At 34.6% G+C, this 16,868-nt stretch overlaps 1 protein-coding gene across 1 annotated transcript; it reads left to right on the top strand.

Annotated features, from left to right (window-relative positions):
• Positions 1–1,950: 1,950 nt before the first annotated feature.
• LOC145760673 (lysophosphatidic acid receptor 6-like) lies at positions 1,951–16,516 on the top strand. Its single transcript, XM_082574527.1, has 10 exons — positions 1,951–2,316; positions 3,245–3,403; positions 3,583–3,701; positions 3,799–3,911; positions 4,988–5,059; positions 5,597–5,707; positions 6,290–6,498; positions 6,593–6,766; positions 15,402–15,619; positions 15,899–16,516. The coding sequence occupies exons 1-10, from the start codon at positions 2,077–2,079 to the stop codon at positions 15,978–15,980; spliced, it is 1,497 nt and encodes a 498-aa protein (XP_082430653.1). The 5' UTR covers positions 1,951–2,076; the 3' UTR covers positions 15,981–16,516.
• Positions 16,517–16,868: the final 352 nt, after the last annotated feature.

Consider the following 16,868-nt stretch of genomic DNA (forward strand, 5'->3'; position numbering starts at 1 on the left):
ATAGTCTGTACGGATTTTAGTTTAACTATCTAAAAATGCAATAAAAAGTAAAAATTTGAATTACTTGAAGCTTTGTTGAAAAATCTTTTGTAAATTTTCAAATACTAACACCATTTTTTTTATATTTTCACTTACAACAATCAAAAAGTTATGTAATTCGTAAAAACATGTTATACATAACGAATTTAAACAGAAATGTCGCATTATTTGGAATTCGAATTCAGTCATTGTGAAATGATTTTTGCTCTGGCTAGTTGGAGCTTCAGAGCAACAAATTTTATTTTGTCTCTAATCTTTAGCGTGGGTGTGTTTTATTAAAATAATTTAATGTGGTTTCTATCTACGTCATTAAAGCCTATATCTAGCTTTGATCTTAATAATAAAAAAATTGTTTAAATGTTATTATAACATAAAGAAAAGGGAGATCAATGTTGTCTCTTTTATTCAGTTATTTTGCAAACCTTAGATGTTACATAAACCTAAAAGCACGACGATTTTTTTTTTGTTAAAAATTAAAATTAAGTTGAAAAAAACAAAATTTAAATTTCATTTTTAATATGTAATCTTAATATTGAAGTATGTATATAGTAAATATGCAATCTGGCGAAAAATACTCATACAAAATACGGTTTTATCATGTATTTTGTTATATCTTATGGTTGATGTTATTGTATCATTCTCTTTTTTGTCGTAAATTTAATTTGGTGCAAACAATAACCAAAATTCTAACCCCGGGTTATATTTGTTTTCGTAGCAGCCGTAGTTATCAAAACTAAACTATTGTGAATTTGGGAATAGCTAAATAAATACGGTTAAGTTAAGTTCCATTATTATGTGATATAAGTTCGTATGAAGCCCCTAATACTTTATTACCCGCTTCAGTTATTTTACTACACATCGTTATGGTATTCTAATTAGATTAAATGATAATGCTATGACCCGGTAGCATATTGTAAAAGCGAGTTGACAAAGGTCGCACGATAAATTGTGTTCCTACTGTAATTAAATTCTAGGTTAGTTAATATATATGGAAAAAATTAATATTTAATGTTGCAGTATACAATTATACAATTCATTGTGATTTAGTTACTTGATTGGTATGTAATTAAAGTTGACAGCAGGGTAGCCTACTACTTTATAAGAAATAGAAGTATTTTATTACAATAGCATTTCACAACTTTTTAAGTATCATCCATTGACGAATCGAAAAAAACAGATTGAAGGTATTAGGGGATGGGGTTTAGTCACCATCCAACACTCCATGCAGTGGTTAAATCAACATCATAGTACCATAGTACATTGCGTCTGTTATGTTTTGCTTGTGGGCTAAATTCCATGTTTAACCTGGCAGCGAAATTCAACAATCAATACACGGGAACAACATATTTTGTTCCATACGTACGACGATACAGGACAAGCGAGTCTGAATTTTAGGCCTTTGTTTAACTTGTGTTGGTAATACATCATAATTAGCGTCATTTGAAATACTCAGATACTACGATAAGTAATACCAGTTTAATTAAATTCAAGTTATTACTTTATCTATTTAACAGTGTTTAGATATCCAGCCTCAGTTTAGGCAAAGTGCAAAAGTTATAACAGGTATAGTTCAATTCGTTTTAGTTTTTGAATTATATGTAAGGTATATCAACAAGATTTCACATGCAATTTTAAGTTTTAATCTGATAAACATATGTTTATTTATTTGCTGTCATAAACTTATTTTGTTTACGACATAAAAAAAACAAAGAAATGTGTAAATATTAATGTTTTACATGATAAAAATGATAAGAAATATCCACCTCCCCCTTGTAACTACACAAAAATAATTTATTTTAAATTTAAAATATTGTTTTTACAACTGTGTTCATGCGTTATAAACTTTGTCTTATGACATTAAACATTTAATATGTTTATCAATAAAACGTTTTTTGACAGATCAGGTGTAAATTGAATGTAGTGTTGAAAAAATAAACGGCATATTACGAATTGTGTAATGCATATATTAAAAACGTGAATTTTTAATGAGCATATGAGAGTAACCGAAGAAAAAAAGCAATAATTTGCGAATGCGTTATGAATTCTGATGAGTTTTTAAATGAGGACATGTGGGACGAGGAATTTTTAAAAAACTCGGCATTCTGGTTTGGAAATAGCAGCAACAATTTTAGCATGGAAACTTTAATGTTGGGTCAAGAATTTCATGTACCTTTAATCATTGTAGCGACGGTCACAATTCAAGCCATCATCTCGTTTTTTGGCATTATCTTTAATATTTTGGTCGTAGTAGTTCTTACCTTTAATCGTAATAGGCAGGTTAGTAGCACTTTGATACTTTATCATAAGACTTAAATTTTTTCTAAAGAGTATGTTGTTTTCAAATTAGCTTGTGTGGTAAAGCTGTAGGCAGTAGGTTTCGAGATTTAAGTTTTCAAAGTATTTTATTACACTATTATAATTTAAATGTACATTTATGTGGTAAGTAAAAAGCTTTAGCACTGCTTGGCTACAGATAATGATATTTATTTACAATATCGTTTACTTAGTGTCTGCTACGATATTTTTAAATCAATTTAGAATTTAGTGGATTAAAATTTTCTATTTTTTTGAACTTTAATTTAATTTTATTCTAAGTGTGTACTAACATGATCACCATTGGATAAATAATTAATACCGCTAGTTTGTGCTTGTTTAAGTTAAAAATTAAATGATGTAACCATTCTCCAAGAATTGAAAGCTCAAACCAATCATATATAAAAATTCGATTAAGTTATTTATTGTAACGTTTTTGATGCCAAATAGATTGGTTTTCATGTATTTTAGAGTTTTACAAGAAATTTGAAACCGCGACGCCATGTTACTGCCATTATTTACTAGTTCAACAACACCGACACATTTATTTCTATAGTTCTATCGCTAATACAAGGATAGATTGCGGTGTAGTTTAAATTCCATGTAGTAATTTCATTATCCAATTTTGTTCGGGATTTGCGTATTTGTTATTTTATAAGGTGAAACTTTAAACAAAGTGAAAGTCTTGGTAATTGGAATTAGATTTTTTTTACTCTTATTTTGCTTTCATTATATTGTTTTTACAGTAGTTTCAATAAAGAACTTTATAACTTGTTCTGTCTGGTAAAACGTATTGTCTGTTAATTAAGGCGACGGTTGTGCCGATGCGCCCGCCTTTGTCTCTGCTTTGATTTCATCAATCTTCCACTAAATTCTTATGTTCTTTTTATAGGACAAATCTTCCGTGACATATATGATTAATTTGGCCACTTCGGATTGCTTATTTCTGCTCACAGTTCCATTTAAAATAGTCGAAAACATATTTCTGCGTTGGGACATGGGGCAGTTTTTATGCAAACTTATAAACCTTATTACTTACCTTAACTTTTTGGTAAGATCATGTTGAAAATATTGGCTTTAATTTTATATATTTAGAATTAAAAAAAAGTAACACACCTTGTTTAATTTAATGAAGCGGAAGTGTTGCCTTTTTCATATTGTATTTTTGATTTTTAACGAACTCTAATAACCTTAGATCACGTTGAAATTATTGGAAAAATCTATTTTTAGGTGAGCCCGTGGTTTTTAACCATCATGAGCATAGACCGTTTTTTGGCCATCAATCGCGCGTTGTCTTCAACCAGATTTCGTACGAAACGAGTGTCGAGATATGTCAGCGCTTTCGCCTGGTAAGCTACATTTAATAGCTCGATACTAACGACATAAACTCGTCCCGATTTTGTTGAATCAGTAACGGATAATCAAGTTGTCCCGTTTAAAATCCAGGTTCGTCTCGCTTATTTGCGTTTTTCCAATTGCAATGTTTCATTCGGCATCGGACCAAATGAGGTGCACCCCAAAATTTCCCAATTCCGAATTGTATAACACCAACAACTACGGTTTGTTTCTTTAAAGTTTTTTTTTGTGGAATTTTAAGACAGTCACATGGCTGATATTCTTACACGTGGGAACTCGTTTTTTCACCAGTTGACATAATGTCGTTAAGACATTGACAAACTGATCAATACTTTGACAAAATTATAATAAAATCACTTAACTATTGTTGACTAACAACAAAAAATTACAACTCATGGCTACAGTGTGTAATAATTTTTTTATTTCTGCATCAGTTAATATTTTAAAAGTTCTAGTTATAATATTAAAAGCTCTGCCAACCCTTGTCTATTATTTTTGGTAATTAAACGTAGTAAAATTTAAATTCTAAACACATCAGAAATACTAATTTTTTAATAGATTTCTTATTACACAATTTAATTAGTTATTATCAGCAAATTGCGTTTTATATATATTTATATATATATAATTTAAATATATAACCTACTGAATTATATATATAATTTTTTAAAGTTTAAATATAGTGCTGTAGTACTGTTATACTATGTTTCGATTCAGTATTTAAAAAATTAAATGTTTTTCATTTTTCTACTTTTTTTTACAGATGATTGCACATTTTATATAACACGTAAATATTTAAGTGTGCTAAAAATTGTTTTAATGGTAACAGTTAACTGGAATAATGTTTTTGTTTTTGTAAGCTATACAAAGCTGGTTAGTAAGTTATTTAGGGCAATTATTACGTAGAATCACAGTTACGTAATTTGTGCTTTTAATGTTATTGTTTTATTTTTGATTTTATTTTGATTTTTGTGGGTACCGACAGGAGTTGGTAGAAGTCATTTTTAATGGCGTGTGATTTATTTCATTACCTCGACGTTTGTGTTTTTAAAACCTGTTTTTTATTAAAATCGACCTTGCTGATATACCTAAATCAATCAATTAAATTTTTAATTATATTAGGCCTTCTTTAAAATTTTAAGTTATTCTAATCTATAAGGTCAATTTTAATTTGATTAAACATTTATCCACATTCGACGCTTTAATTGTGTTAGTATACATTCTGAGGAAATTTAGTATTGAAAAATAAATAAAAAAACTTTTACTGTTATTGTTTCAGATGCAAACTTCATGAGCAGCAATATGACTTTCGACTTTGAAATGTATTTTCAAAACCTCAATTCGACAGAAGGTCAATTATAAATCCGCATTGAGTTTTTGTATTTAATTTAACATCATTATGAATAATTAATTTTTTTGCATCGGAATTTTTTATAATAAGTGATTGTTTGGCCTAAAAATAATATCGAGATTCTTATCGTTGACGCATGGGGCCGAAAAGTTAATTGAAAGTTAATTGCATTGTCCTTTTTTTGTTAAAAGCAATTATTTTTTAAGCTGTCATGAATTTTTAAGTAAATGCGTTGGCAGTGGTATTGCTTAATCTAATTAAAGCCATCAACCACTACCTTTAGATTTATATTAACAATAAGAAATTTAAATTAAGTATTATTTTGTTACTATTCAACTAAAATAGGTGTATGTAGCTTTAAAAATTGTAAACCGATTAGATTTTAATATTTTAGATGAACCCATACATAATTCAGAATAAAATATGCCAATGTTTACATAAGTAAGGCGGGTATTTTTTATATTTTTTAGTGTAATATTAAAAGTACATTTTCTAACCTCATGTTGTAAACATTAAATGGCATCTTGTTGTTTTCAGATTTGAGTTCCCTGAAATCGGTGTGCAAGTATACCGATCCCTCTCCTTCCTTTATAGCTTGGACAATTTGTAATTTTTTGTACAGTTTTTTTATTCCACTTCTAATCATAAGTAAGTAAATATAAAGAACTTATATAAATATTGGTAGGTTTCTTAGAAACTTTAATGTAAGTTTTTACATTGCAAAAAAAATCCCAATTCATTTCATGTGGGATTTTTTAATTTGCAAGTTTCAATTGGTGTGTGTGAATTTCGTCAATTTTGATTGTTAAAAATAGTGGATTATTGTGTGTTGTTATAAAAACAAAATGTGTAATTTCCTGACGGAACAATATATTCACTTAAAGTTATAAGCGCACTTATTTTCAACTGAAGTGCCGTGTTTGGACTTGTCAGAAATTAAACTAAATCAATGGGTAGGCTAACAGGATGCTACAGCCATGCTCTCTAGGGAAAATATGGCGCTTAATTTACAATTTGTGTTCTTTTATTAACAAAATTTTATGCTTATTTGTTTTAATATGATTGACAAAATACAACAAATTAGTTAAATAATTTTACTTTGGATTTAATAAAGACACAGTTAATGTTACTGAACATTCTCTAAAACCCATACATTACACAAAAACAATTACAATGTATAAATTAATTAAAAGATGTAAATTTAATTAATATTTCTTGCTGTTTTTATAGTTTCTTGTTATTTTGCTATTGTACGAAAGTTGTATGCGCCAGACAATCTAGCCTCGTTTGAAGGAAGGGTAAGAGCTAACCACAATGCAACACGAAAGCGAGTTTTAGCCATGGTTGCCATTCTTGTTTTGATTTACATTTTCTGCTATCTACCTTATTACCTTTGGCAAATACTGAAAATCAATGGAGTACCCGTTCAGCATGTATCGGTATGCAAGTTAGATTAGTTATATCATGTTGTTGGTACATATGCAATGCAATGTTTTAACTGTATACGCAATGCAACTATCTCGCTTTTTTCAGACTTGTTCTCATCTTGAAAGGTTCAACTCGACGATGGCTTACCTTAACAGCGCCATCAATCCGATAATTTATGTTTTTATTAGCGGAGAGTTTTCGAAAAAGGTTCACCTCACCTCTCGAAACTTGTTTCGTCGAGTAAGAAATATGGAGCTTAATGCTGTTCCAAAATCGAAGGTAGAACTTTTTACAACAAATATTAATAAATTTTTTTTTATAAATTGGTGATCAAATTTAATAATATCCGAACACGTTATGCTAAATGATAAAATATATTGATTTGTATTTTTAAATGTTTTTATGAAGCTGTTATCGTGAAAGTAATCTTTAATTATAAGTTCTGATATCATAAACCGATCGCCTAGGCTATGGATTACATAAAAGAAGTGATTAATAACACATTTCCTAAATCTAAGTGTAAGGGCACTGTAGGATCTAATACACTCCTACTGTGGCTTAAACAATTATTAAACCCCAATAGAGTACGCTGTAAAGATGAGCATCGATAAGAAAGCCACACTTAATTAAAATACACAAAATAGTCGTGTTAAATCAAACTCGCTAACTTATTACCAAAACCTGCCCAAGGATTCAATCTACCAAATGTAATCTGTACAAGCGGCTTTTAATCAGAATTGAAACTACAGGAAATGCGAAATAAATGCGACACAAAAATATGACATAAAACACAAACTACAAAGTATATAATCAACAAATTAAGTATAAAAGCGAAAGTCTAATTGTGTGTTAAACCTTACTTCGGCCTTACTTATTTATGAGTTTTTACGTCCAGCGAACTGACCAAAAAGCTATATTGCCAGTTATTTAAAGCGAAATAAAATAGGAGAAAGCGCATACAAACAATAAAGAAAATACAAAGCATTATCGATAAACAGAACAACAAGTGCGTCATAAATGACGATGGGGAGTGAAAATCTCCCGCAGCTGGAATCAAGCCGAATGATTCAGCGTGAAACGCCGGAGCTCACTAAAAGTGACCTCCCGCTAATAAATCATTTCAAATTTTTAATAAGATCGATAATGGACATAACATACCGGCCCCAAATGACAGAGTGTAATAACACGAGGGCATTTAACAACAAAAATGTTCATTATACGATAACAAAATACAAGAAATAAACACAATAACTATTAACATTACGTATAACATATAATAACGATAAAACTAACGCTACATCTATAAGGTAGCAAGTGTGTCAGTTCATGCAATACAAGGCACACCTATCACAAAAATACGTTTTACAAAAATGATATGAAAGTGTAAAGAAGAAAAACTGTGAGGCATGCAGGCGTAAATACAAACACAAATAAAACATCGAAAATACAAATTTATGCGACCCCTTCTAAAAGGCAAATTTTGCGAATGTCTCGGGTTAAGGTAGCATATGCAGTGCGCACCTGGACACGGCGCACCATCCCGTTCTTGTCTTTAATGCACTTCTCGATAATCCCCTTCGGCCAGAGTCCTCTCTTCGCGTTCTCATTAACGATTAAAACCACGTCGCCAACCGTGAAATTCCTCATCGGTTGAAGCCATTTTTGTCGCAATTGTAACAAAGGCAAATACTCTTTGGTCCATCGGTCCCAAAATTGATCAGCAAGAAGTTGAACCAACCTCCACGATCGCCTGTAACCGTCTGCCTTGACAAACGTGTCTGGAAGCAGGTCATTGTCTATTGCTCCTTTTAGCAACATACTTGGCGTCAATGCCAATTCATCTTTGCAGTCATCGCTGAGTGGCACCAGAGGTCTGCTGTTCAAGATTCGTTCCACCTCAGTCATCAAGGTTAAAAGTGAAAAATCGTCAAGAATGGTTTCGCCCATTATTAGCCTCATGATTTTCCGAACGGATCGTATCATCCGCTCCCAGACTCCGCCTTGGTGACTCGCAGCTGGCGGATTAAAACTCCAATCAATCTCGTTTTGTAGGATTTTTCCATCTCCTGATGCCTTCTCGTAGCTCTCTCTCGGCCCCAACAAAGTTTGTGCCGTTATCGCTATAAATTCTTTTTGGACCCAAGCGGCGAGACGAGAATCGGCGGTAAGCATCAATAAAAGCACTTGTTTCTAAGGATTGGGCTACTTCGATGTGAATAGCCCGAGTAGCGATGCAAGTAAAAATACAAGCATATCGTTTAACTTGACTTCTACCACTTTTTGTGAGAATTGGCCCCATGTAGTCAACTCCCACACATGTAAATAGAGGATTATTTGAAGTGACCCTCGGCATCGGTAAAGTGGCCATAATTTGTTCCCCCACTTTAGCAGACCAAAATCGGAATTTTCTACAGCCTCTTAGAATCCTTCTGACAGTAGCTTGTCCGCGTAGAATCCAAAAACGTTCTCGAATGGCGGACAAGACATGAATTGTTCCCGAATGCCCATGCCTGTTATGATAGTTTGTCACAATAAGTTCAGTTACAACATGGTTAGATGGAAGAATCATCGGATGTTTGGTGATTAGAGGGACGGTTGAATTATATAGTCTGCCACCAACGTACATAATGCCTTTAACTAAAACCGGGCTTAGCTTTCTTAAAGTGCTAAGCTGTTTTGATTTATTTAGATGTTGCTTAGACTTGAATTGTAAAGGCTCGTAAAAAGTTTGGTGGTCATGAAGTTGATTGATCACCTCGGAAAAAGATTGTCGTTGAACTGCCCGCACAATGGCAGCTGTTGCGCTATTTAGTTCTTTTAGCGATAAAAATTCAGGAATGGCGTATTTGTCGTTAGATTTAGCTTTCCGTTGAGACACCTTCCATAACAAAAAGGTGCGATATCGCAGAATCCAGGCGGTTGCTCGTTGTAGGTTTGTAAACGAAGAATAACGACGCCACAAACGCAGTAAACTAAATTGATCACTGCAAACAACATTACACAAGGTCACTGACTTGACCTCAGGATCGGCGGTCAATAACGGCAAGATAGCAGGGCAAACCGGCCAATGTTCGACTGTCTTATAAAGAAAGGTTGGGCCTTTAAACCACAGGTCTGCCTTGTGCAGTTCATTAGGCATTAAGCCTCTTGATGCAATGTCAGCGGGATTTCGCTTTGTGTCAACATGCATCCACTGTTCTGGTTTCGAAAGCGAATGAATCATTTCTAATCGATTAGCGACAAAGGTTTGAAATCGCGTTGATGTGTTTGTAATGTATTGGAGAACGGTTGTAGAATCAGTCCATAAATAAACATTGTCAATTTTATATTCCAGTTCTCGACGTATAAGGTCGCTGAGTTTTACGGCTACCACGGCCGCCGTAAGTTCGAGTCGGGGTACGCTTACAGGCTTAAGGGGAGAAACACGTGCCTTCCCCATTACAAAAGACAAATAAATATTTCCATGCAAATCAATCATGCGTAGATAACTAACAGCACCATAACCCACATTGCTAGCATCACTAAACGTGTGCAGCTCAATACAACAATAATCAACATTTACAGGTTTAAAACATCTGGGTATACTAATGTGCTCTAAATCAACAAGAGTGTTAAGCCAATTATTCCAAGTGTTAATATGTTGTTCTGGAACCAGATCGTCCCAGCCCAACTGTGCAGAACATGCTTTCTGTAAAAGTTTGCGTGCAGGAAGAATAAATGGAGAAGAAAAACCCAATGGGTCATATACCTGACTTACCATCGATAGTATACCGCGTCTCGTGGACGGTTTAGTTTGAACGTTTACCTTTACCTCGAAACGGTCTCAAGAGGTGTTCCAATACACACCAAGCGCTCGCTCGGTTGGCAGTTCGTGTAAGTCTAAATTTACCACCGAAGATGCCAAGTCACACGCTGGGATTGACGATAGTACGGACCTGTTATTACTAATGTATTTCGTTAAATGAAAGCCACCGCTTTTAAGAAGCGGTGAAATAGCAGATATAAGTTCTACAGTATCATCAACAGACTTACACGACTTTAACAAATCATCTACATAAAAGTTACGCTTAATAGTATTTACAACATTCTTATCTGCTTTTGTTGCGTTGTCGTCAGCAGTTTTCCTAAGCGCATATGACGCACAGCTTGGCGACGAAGTTGCACCGAAAATATGCACGTTCATCTGATAGTCAACTGGGGCTCGAGAAAGGTCATTATCGGGCCACCACAAAAATCGCATGGCATCACGATCACATGGTCTCACAAAAACCTGATGGAACATGCCTTTAATATCTGCCACAAGGGCAATAGCCTCTTGGCGAAAGCGCAAAAGCACTCCCACCAGACTGTTAGTAAGGTCAGGCCCCTGTAATAAAACATCATTTAACGAAACACCGCAGTGTTTCGCAGCACAATCAAACACTATACGGAACTTAGGGTCCGTACAGTGGTGTGGTATATACCACGTTATATCATTTAGGCAGTTCCTATTAGCCAATACAGTGGCATGTCCTAATTATATATATAGCCTAAAAATATCAGGGTTAGCAATAAACTTCTTCTTCAAAGATTGCAGCCTTTGAAGTGCCATTTTCCTATTCTTCGGAAGTTTGATATATTCCTCTTTCCATGGTAATCCGATTTCATAGTGTTCGCCGTTCCGCGAAACTGTTTTATCCATAATTTTTAAAGCCCTTTTGTCGTTTAATGACATTTCGCTCCTTTGCTCACAATCAAGGTCATGAAAGTCGCTCGACAAGACATTTAAAATGTCGCTGCATGATGCTGATACTTGTTCAGGTTCATGCATAAAGTTAACATTTATTCGTTGCGATTGTTTCTTTATATTATGGTCCGAGCCAAACAATGTCCAGCCTAAGGCCGTGTGTAACCCGAAAGGCTGGCCCTTTTTGCCGTAACGCCATTCAGAAACCCTGAATGCATCGTGAACGTTGTTTCCCAGAAGCAGCTCCACTGATTTTGATTTAAGTTCAGGAAACTTCAGGTCACGCAGATGCGGATACATGTTTGCCACCTTTTCCGTAGGAATGCTGTCACTTACGTTGACAATATGGTCGAGCACCAAAAGTTTTTCGACATTAAACGATTCTGTTTCATTGATCCCCTTTACATATAACGAGTCAACTCGGCTCCCATGGCTTGTTACCGAATTTGCTGTGTAGAGCTCGATATGTTCCTTTGTCTCCTTGAGACCCAATTTCTTTGCAAGGCTTGCAGTGCAAATACTTGTAACTGAACCGTCATCTAGAAAGGCGTATGTTTTCACAAAATTACTTTGATTGTTGCCCCAAACTTTAACTGGCACAATCTTGAAACGTTTCACATTTTTTACGCTGTTGTGGGAAACCTCGTTGCATGCCACAATAGCTGACTCGCTTTGCGGCTCCGCACTAGCCTCGGCGCTACTTGGCGGAATATTAATATGCAGGAGAGTATTATGTCTCTTGCCACAATCCCTACAGCCTTTGTCATATTTACAATCTCGGGACTGATGTCCTGCTCGAAGGCATTGAAAACATAAGCGTTTGTTTTTTACGTGCTCACGTCGATCTTGTGGGGTTTTTGATTTGAAAACTCCACATTGCCATAAAGGGTGGTGTTCACTGCAAGATGTGCACTTTTGCACAGGACCATTATATCTTCTTTTGTTGCTTTCCTTTTCAACAGCAGCGAATACACGACCAGGGCGGGTTGCCTTACCTCTAGCGGTGTATTGGGCAGTGGGCACCTTTGACCTGCAGTCCCGTTCAAGCTGCAGGCGGTGTAAAGATCGACGTTGATGTTTCGCAATTCTTTTTACGAACAACATAACATCTTCAAATGTTGGTGTCTTGCCATGATCTTCCATGTCATTAGCGAATTCTTTGTAACTTTTCCAAGCATTTTCTGGAAATCTTCGTAAGACTTTGAAGATTGTGTCTTGACTGTTAAGGTCATATTCAAAGCCACCTGCACTTAAAGTACAAGCACAAAAGTAAAGGTCGTCGGCAAATGTGTTCCAGCCGTCGGCATCAAACTCCTTTAGTTTTGGTGCATTAACTATTTTATTCATTGCGGCTTCTTTGAGTATATCAGGCTGATTGTACTTTTCATGCAGTTTAAGTCGTGCCTCACGGTATGCCTTTGTTCGGTCTGCAATGACGTCACAACCGCAAATCGCTTGTAGGGCCTCCCCAGTACAATATTTAAGTAGAAAACTTAAACGGGCACTGTTATCGTGAATTCTACGTTCAACAAATTCTTCAAAACGTCTTATAAATCCCAAGTATTGTAACACGTTGCCACTGAAGCTATCCAACTCAATCTTTGGCGTGGCAAAATCAAAACTTGAAAATGGCGGCTGATGCTGCTGAACAGGTTGAGGTCGGTCATAAACACGATCCTCTTGGCCGGAAAGATAATCCCTCGGGTCCGCTAATACGGACGGCTTTGGTCGATGTGCCAATGCCGGTGAAACTGCAGTTGGTGCCGGCCCCGCTGCCTTTATTGAGCGAGGTGATTTGTCGCCTTCGTATATTCGTAAATGCGACAATGATGTTTCATTAAAGTTCACTTCTGGTTCGGTAACAGGCTTTGCAGCATATTGTTTCAGTCTTAAAGGCAAAACCTCAGAGATGTCGGAGCCAAATTCGCTATCTTCGTATCTCTCAGCAAAACGAACCTTTTCTTGTGCATGAACAATTTGTTCTTGCATTTTAAGTTCCTCGCGTTTCCTGTTTAACTCTTTAACTTTTCTCTGGGCTTCAAGCTCCTGCCGCTGGCGCTTAGCTTCAAGTTCCCTTTCTTGGCGCTGGGCTTCAAGTTCCCTTTCTTGGCGCTGGGCTTCAAGTTCCCTTTCTTGGCGCTGGGCTTCAAGTTCATCTTGAAGTTTGTCAATTTCGTGACGCTGTTTCATAAACTCAGCTGTTGAGCGGACAACTTCCACATTTTCTTCGAGAGCTTCAACGCTTCGTCTGCTGCGGTACGAGCGACCAGATCTGATCGACCGTCCGGCAACAGAACCTGCTCTTGAAGAAGTTTTTCGGACACAGGTCTCCAAATATGCCTGGTACCGATTGTCGGCTACAACTTTCCGCTGTTCTACTTCCTTCAACTTTGAAGTAGCGGAGGTTCTTACATCTCCCTCTGACTGGGAAATATAGTTCTTGCACGCGCCTACCACTCTTTCGTAGGCCGTATCAAAGTCACCCTTTAACCTTGTGACTTCTTTACTATCAGAACACTCTGCTTCTATTTCTTTGCAAAGTTTGTTCTCACATCGGGTAAATGCCGATAGAGCATATGTACGCTCTTCCTTTGACCCCAAAGGTCCCGACTTAGTAACAGTTTTACTAGTCGAAGTGTCCACAGTGGTGGACGAAGTAACAACCATACCTTCCGTTGTTACGGCGGGAGAAGTGACGTTTCCTTCCTTCATATTTTACAAAAATTAATTAACAACTTAATTAACAAAACCCTATGTATATTATTAACCACACACACAAGTTATTGAATCTTATATTCAACAACTTCGCAAAAGCTAACTATCACAAATTAGCACACAAAAAATGCTTTTAACTACGCACAAGTAATACCTAACAACTTTCCAAATCTTACTAAGGTGAAACTTATAAATCTCGCAATGTAGGATCTAATACACTCCTACTGTGGCTTAAACAATTATTAAACCCCAATAGAGTACGCTGTAAAGATGAGCATCGATAAGAAAGCCACACTTAATTAAAATACACAAAATAGTCGTGTTAAATCAAACTCGCTAACTTATTACCAAAACCTGCCCAAGGATTCAATCTACCAAATGTAATCTGTACAAGCGGCTTTTAATCAGAATTGAAACTACAGGAAATGCGAAATAAATGCGACACAAAAATATGACATAAAACACAAACTACAAAGTATATAATCAACAAATTAAGTATAAAAGCGAAAGTCTAATTGTGTGTTAAACCTTACTTCGGCCTTACTTATTTATGAGTTTTTACGTCCAGCGAACTGACCAAAAAGCTATATTGCCAGTTATTTAAAGCGAAATAAAATAGGAGAAAGCGCATACAAACAATAAAGAAAATAGAAAGCATTATCGATAAACAGAACAACAAGTGCGTCATAAATGACGATGGGGAGTGAAAATCTCCCGCAGCTGGAATCAAGCCGAATGATTCAGCGTGAAACGCCGGAGCTCACTAAAAGTGACCTCCCGCTAATAAATCATTTCAAATTTTTAATAAGATCGATAATGGACATAACAGGCGCTTTACCATAAATAAAAACACATTGGAAAAAATATTAATTCACTTAAGTTATTATCTGTGTAATTATTCTTATCATCCTAAAGAGTCGTATTGTAAAATAATAAAACCTTATAAAAACTAATTGAATTTAAAAAAAGGATCGATTTTTTATTAAAAGTGAAAGTGTATGACATTACGTCGACGGAATGATCAATTTAGTTAATTAGGCGCTCCGTACCAAAACAATCTAGTATGGAGGTAATTGACGTCATAGCTAATAATTGTTAGTTCGTTATTTTTGGCTAAAATGAGTTTTTCTCATTGGGATACTATTTACGACAGTCTTTTTAACGGAAACGCCCTCTTTTTATATGCTTTTCAATTCGTCAACAACAAAACGTTTTTTTTTTGTTTTTTTTTTATTAAATGAAAGAATGTAAACATATAAACCCATCACATTTTATTTTTTTTGCTTCAAAATTTTAAACTCATCATTTTATTATTTCAACAAGAAATTTATTTGATAAAATCAATTACGTTTTTTTTTCAAATTTTTGGTTGAACACCTGCTGTATTGCGATGTTTTTATCGAATTAGTATAAAATGTTTATGTTGGACCAATAAAAATAAAACCAATAACGTTTTTGTTAAACTATTTTCAGGCAAATAGTCAAAGATCGCAAAACAACAATCCATCAATTTCAAAAGGTCTTTTGAACTCAGATGAAATCGATCATAAAAATGATAACGACATAACGAAGGAACAACAACAAACTAAAAATATTACTGTTGACACTGCAAAAGAAAAATTCCCAACGCCGAAGATAGAAGTACGCTTAGCAACTTCAAGTTCCATAAGCAAAGACTCCAATCCAAATGGGTGAGTGACTTCGTGCACTTATATTTTTTTACTACAAAAATGACAGTGCATAAAGTTTTAGGCATCCAGTCACATAACATGTCGTTGTAGCACCTAATCGAAAAAGGACTGCAAGGGACTCGGTTGAAATTTTTATAATTTTTATATTTTTATGTTTTTTCTTTATATTTATATAAGTTTGTCTTGGTTAGTTTTGTTCGTCTGTGTTTTTCTATTTCTTTGACTTAAGCTCTACTAAGTATTTTTCGAGTTATTTGATGAAATGTATATTAAATACAGCAAAACAAAGGCAATGAGGTACATTCATGTTCCAGAAGCTAGTGACACCTCCATTACATTCCTTGCAGATGAAAAGGTTTAACATTTTCAAATATTGTTTGAAGCGCTTTAATAAACCCACTCATGATAAAAAACCCCTTTTAATACAAAAGTATAAACTTTGTCAAGAAAAAAACTTTTGTTACAATCTTTTTTGTTAGTGAAACTGTTCGTATTAACTTTTTCTGCTGCTATATGTGATAAAACATTCTTTAGTCATTTTTTACAACATTTTTATTTGGTTATTTTTCTGTTCCTTTGGTTATTTTTATACAAATTTTCCAGCAAATTGTAATCTGCTGTTTGACTAGCCAAAGAAAAAATGTGGGCATTTTTTGCATGGGCTAAGGTCTTATGAAGCTGAGAACATTGTAGACCCATTCAGTAATATTTATGTACATATATTGTGTTTGAGGTGAACACTTAACTATATGGTCACAGCCAAACAATAACTGCAGTTGATCACTTCAAAGTCTCCTTACCAAGTTACTTAAGAGGTTTTTGGAGAGACACCTGAATTATGGCTCATGTCACAATCTTCAATAAGTCAAATGACTCAAGCGGGTTATGTCATAAGTATTTGACTTCTTGGTTATCTCCAGTACGATTTACAACAATAATGTGCAGTTGAAAATTTAGCATTTTGCTTAAAGCACTGTATATTTTTTAAATAAAATGACTTACTTGCATCGTCTAGCAGTTGTTGTATATATTATTTAAAAGCAGCCTAGAAACATGAAACAGTTGTTAAAATCTTGTCATGCCAAGTTTAACATAGTTGTTATAATAGATTTTTTTGTAAATTTCAATACTCTTTTTTACAGTAAATTTTAATTTAGCACATTTACTTTAATCAATTATTAAAAAGGTGAAAAAAAGCATTTGTTGCGTAAGTTATAAATTAAACACAAATGTCTCAGCAAAGAAGAAA

This window comes from Corella eumyota, chromosome 1, assembly GCF_963082875.1.
Source record: "Corella eumyota chromosome 1, kaCorEumy4.1, whole genome shotgun sequence".
Lineage (NCBI taxonomy): Eukaryota > Metazoa > Chordata > Ascidiacea > Phlebobranchia > Corellidae > Corella > Corella eumyota.

What these genes read in the sequence shown, in the direction of transcription:
- LOC145760673 (XM_082574527.1), top strand. Translation starts at nt 2,077, where the DNA reads ATGAATTCTGATGAGTTTTTAAATGAGGACATGTGGGACGAGGAATTT. An exon ending in TATGTCAGCGCTTTCGCCTG is followed by an intron (nt 3,702 to 3,798) that starts GTAAGCTACATT and finishes TTTAAAATCCAG; the next exon opens with GTTCGTCTCGCTTATTTGCG. An exon ending in AAAGACTCCAATCCAAATGG is followed by an intron (nt 15,620 to 15,898) that starts GTGAGTGACTTC and finishes TATTAAATACAG; the next exon opens with CAAAACAAAGGCAATGAGGT.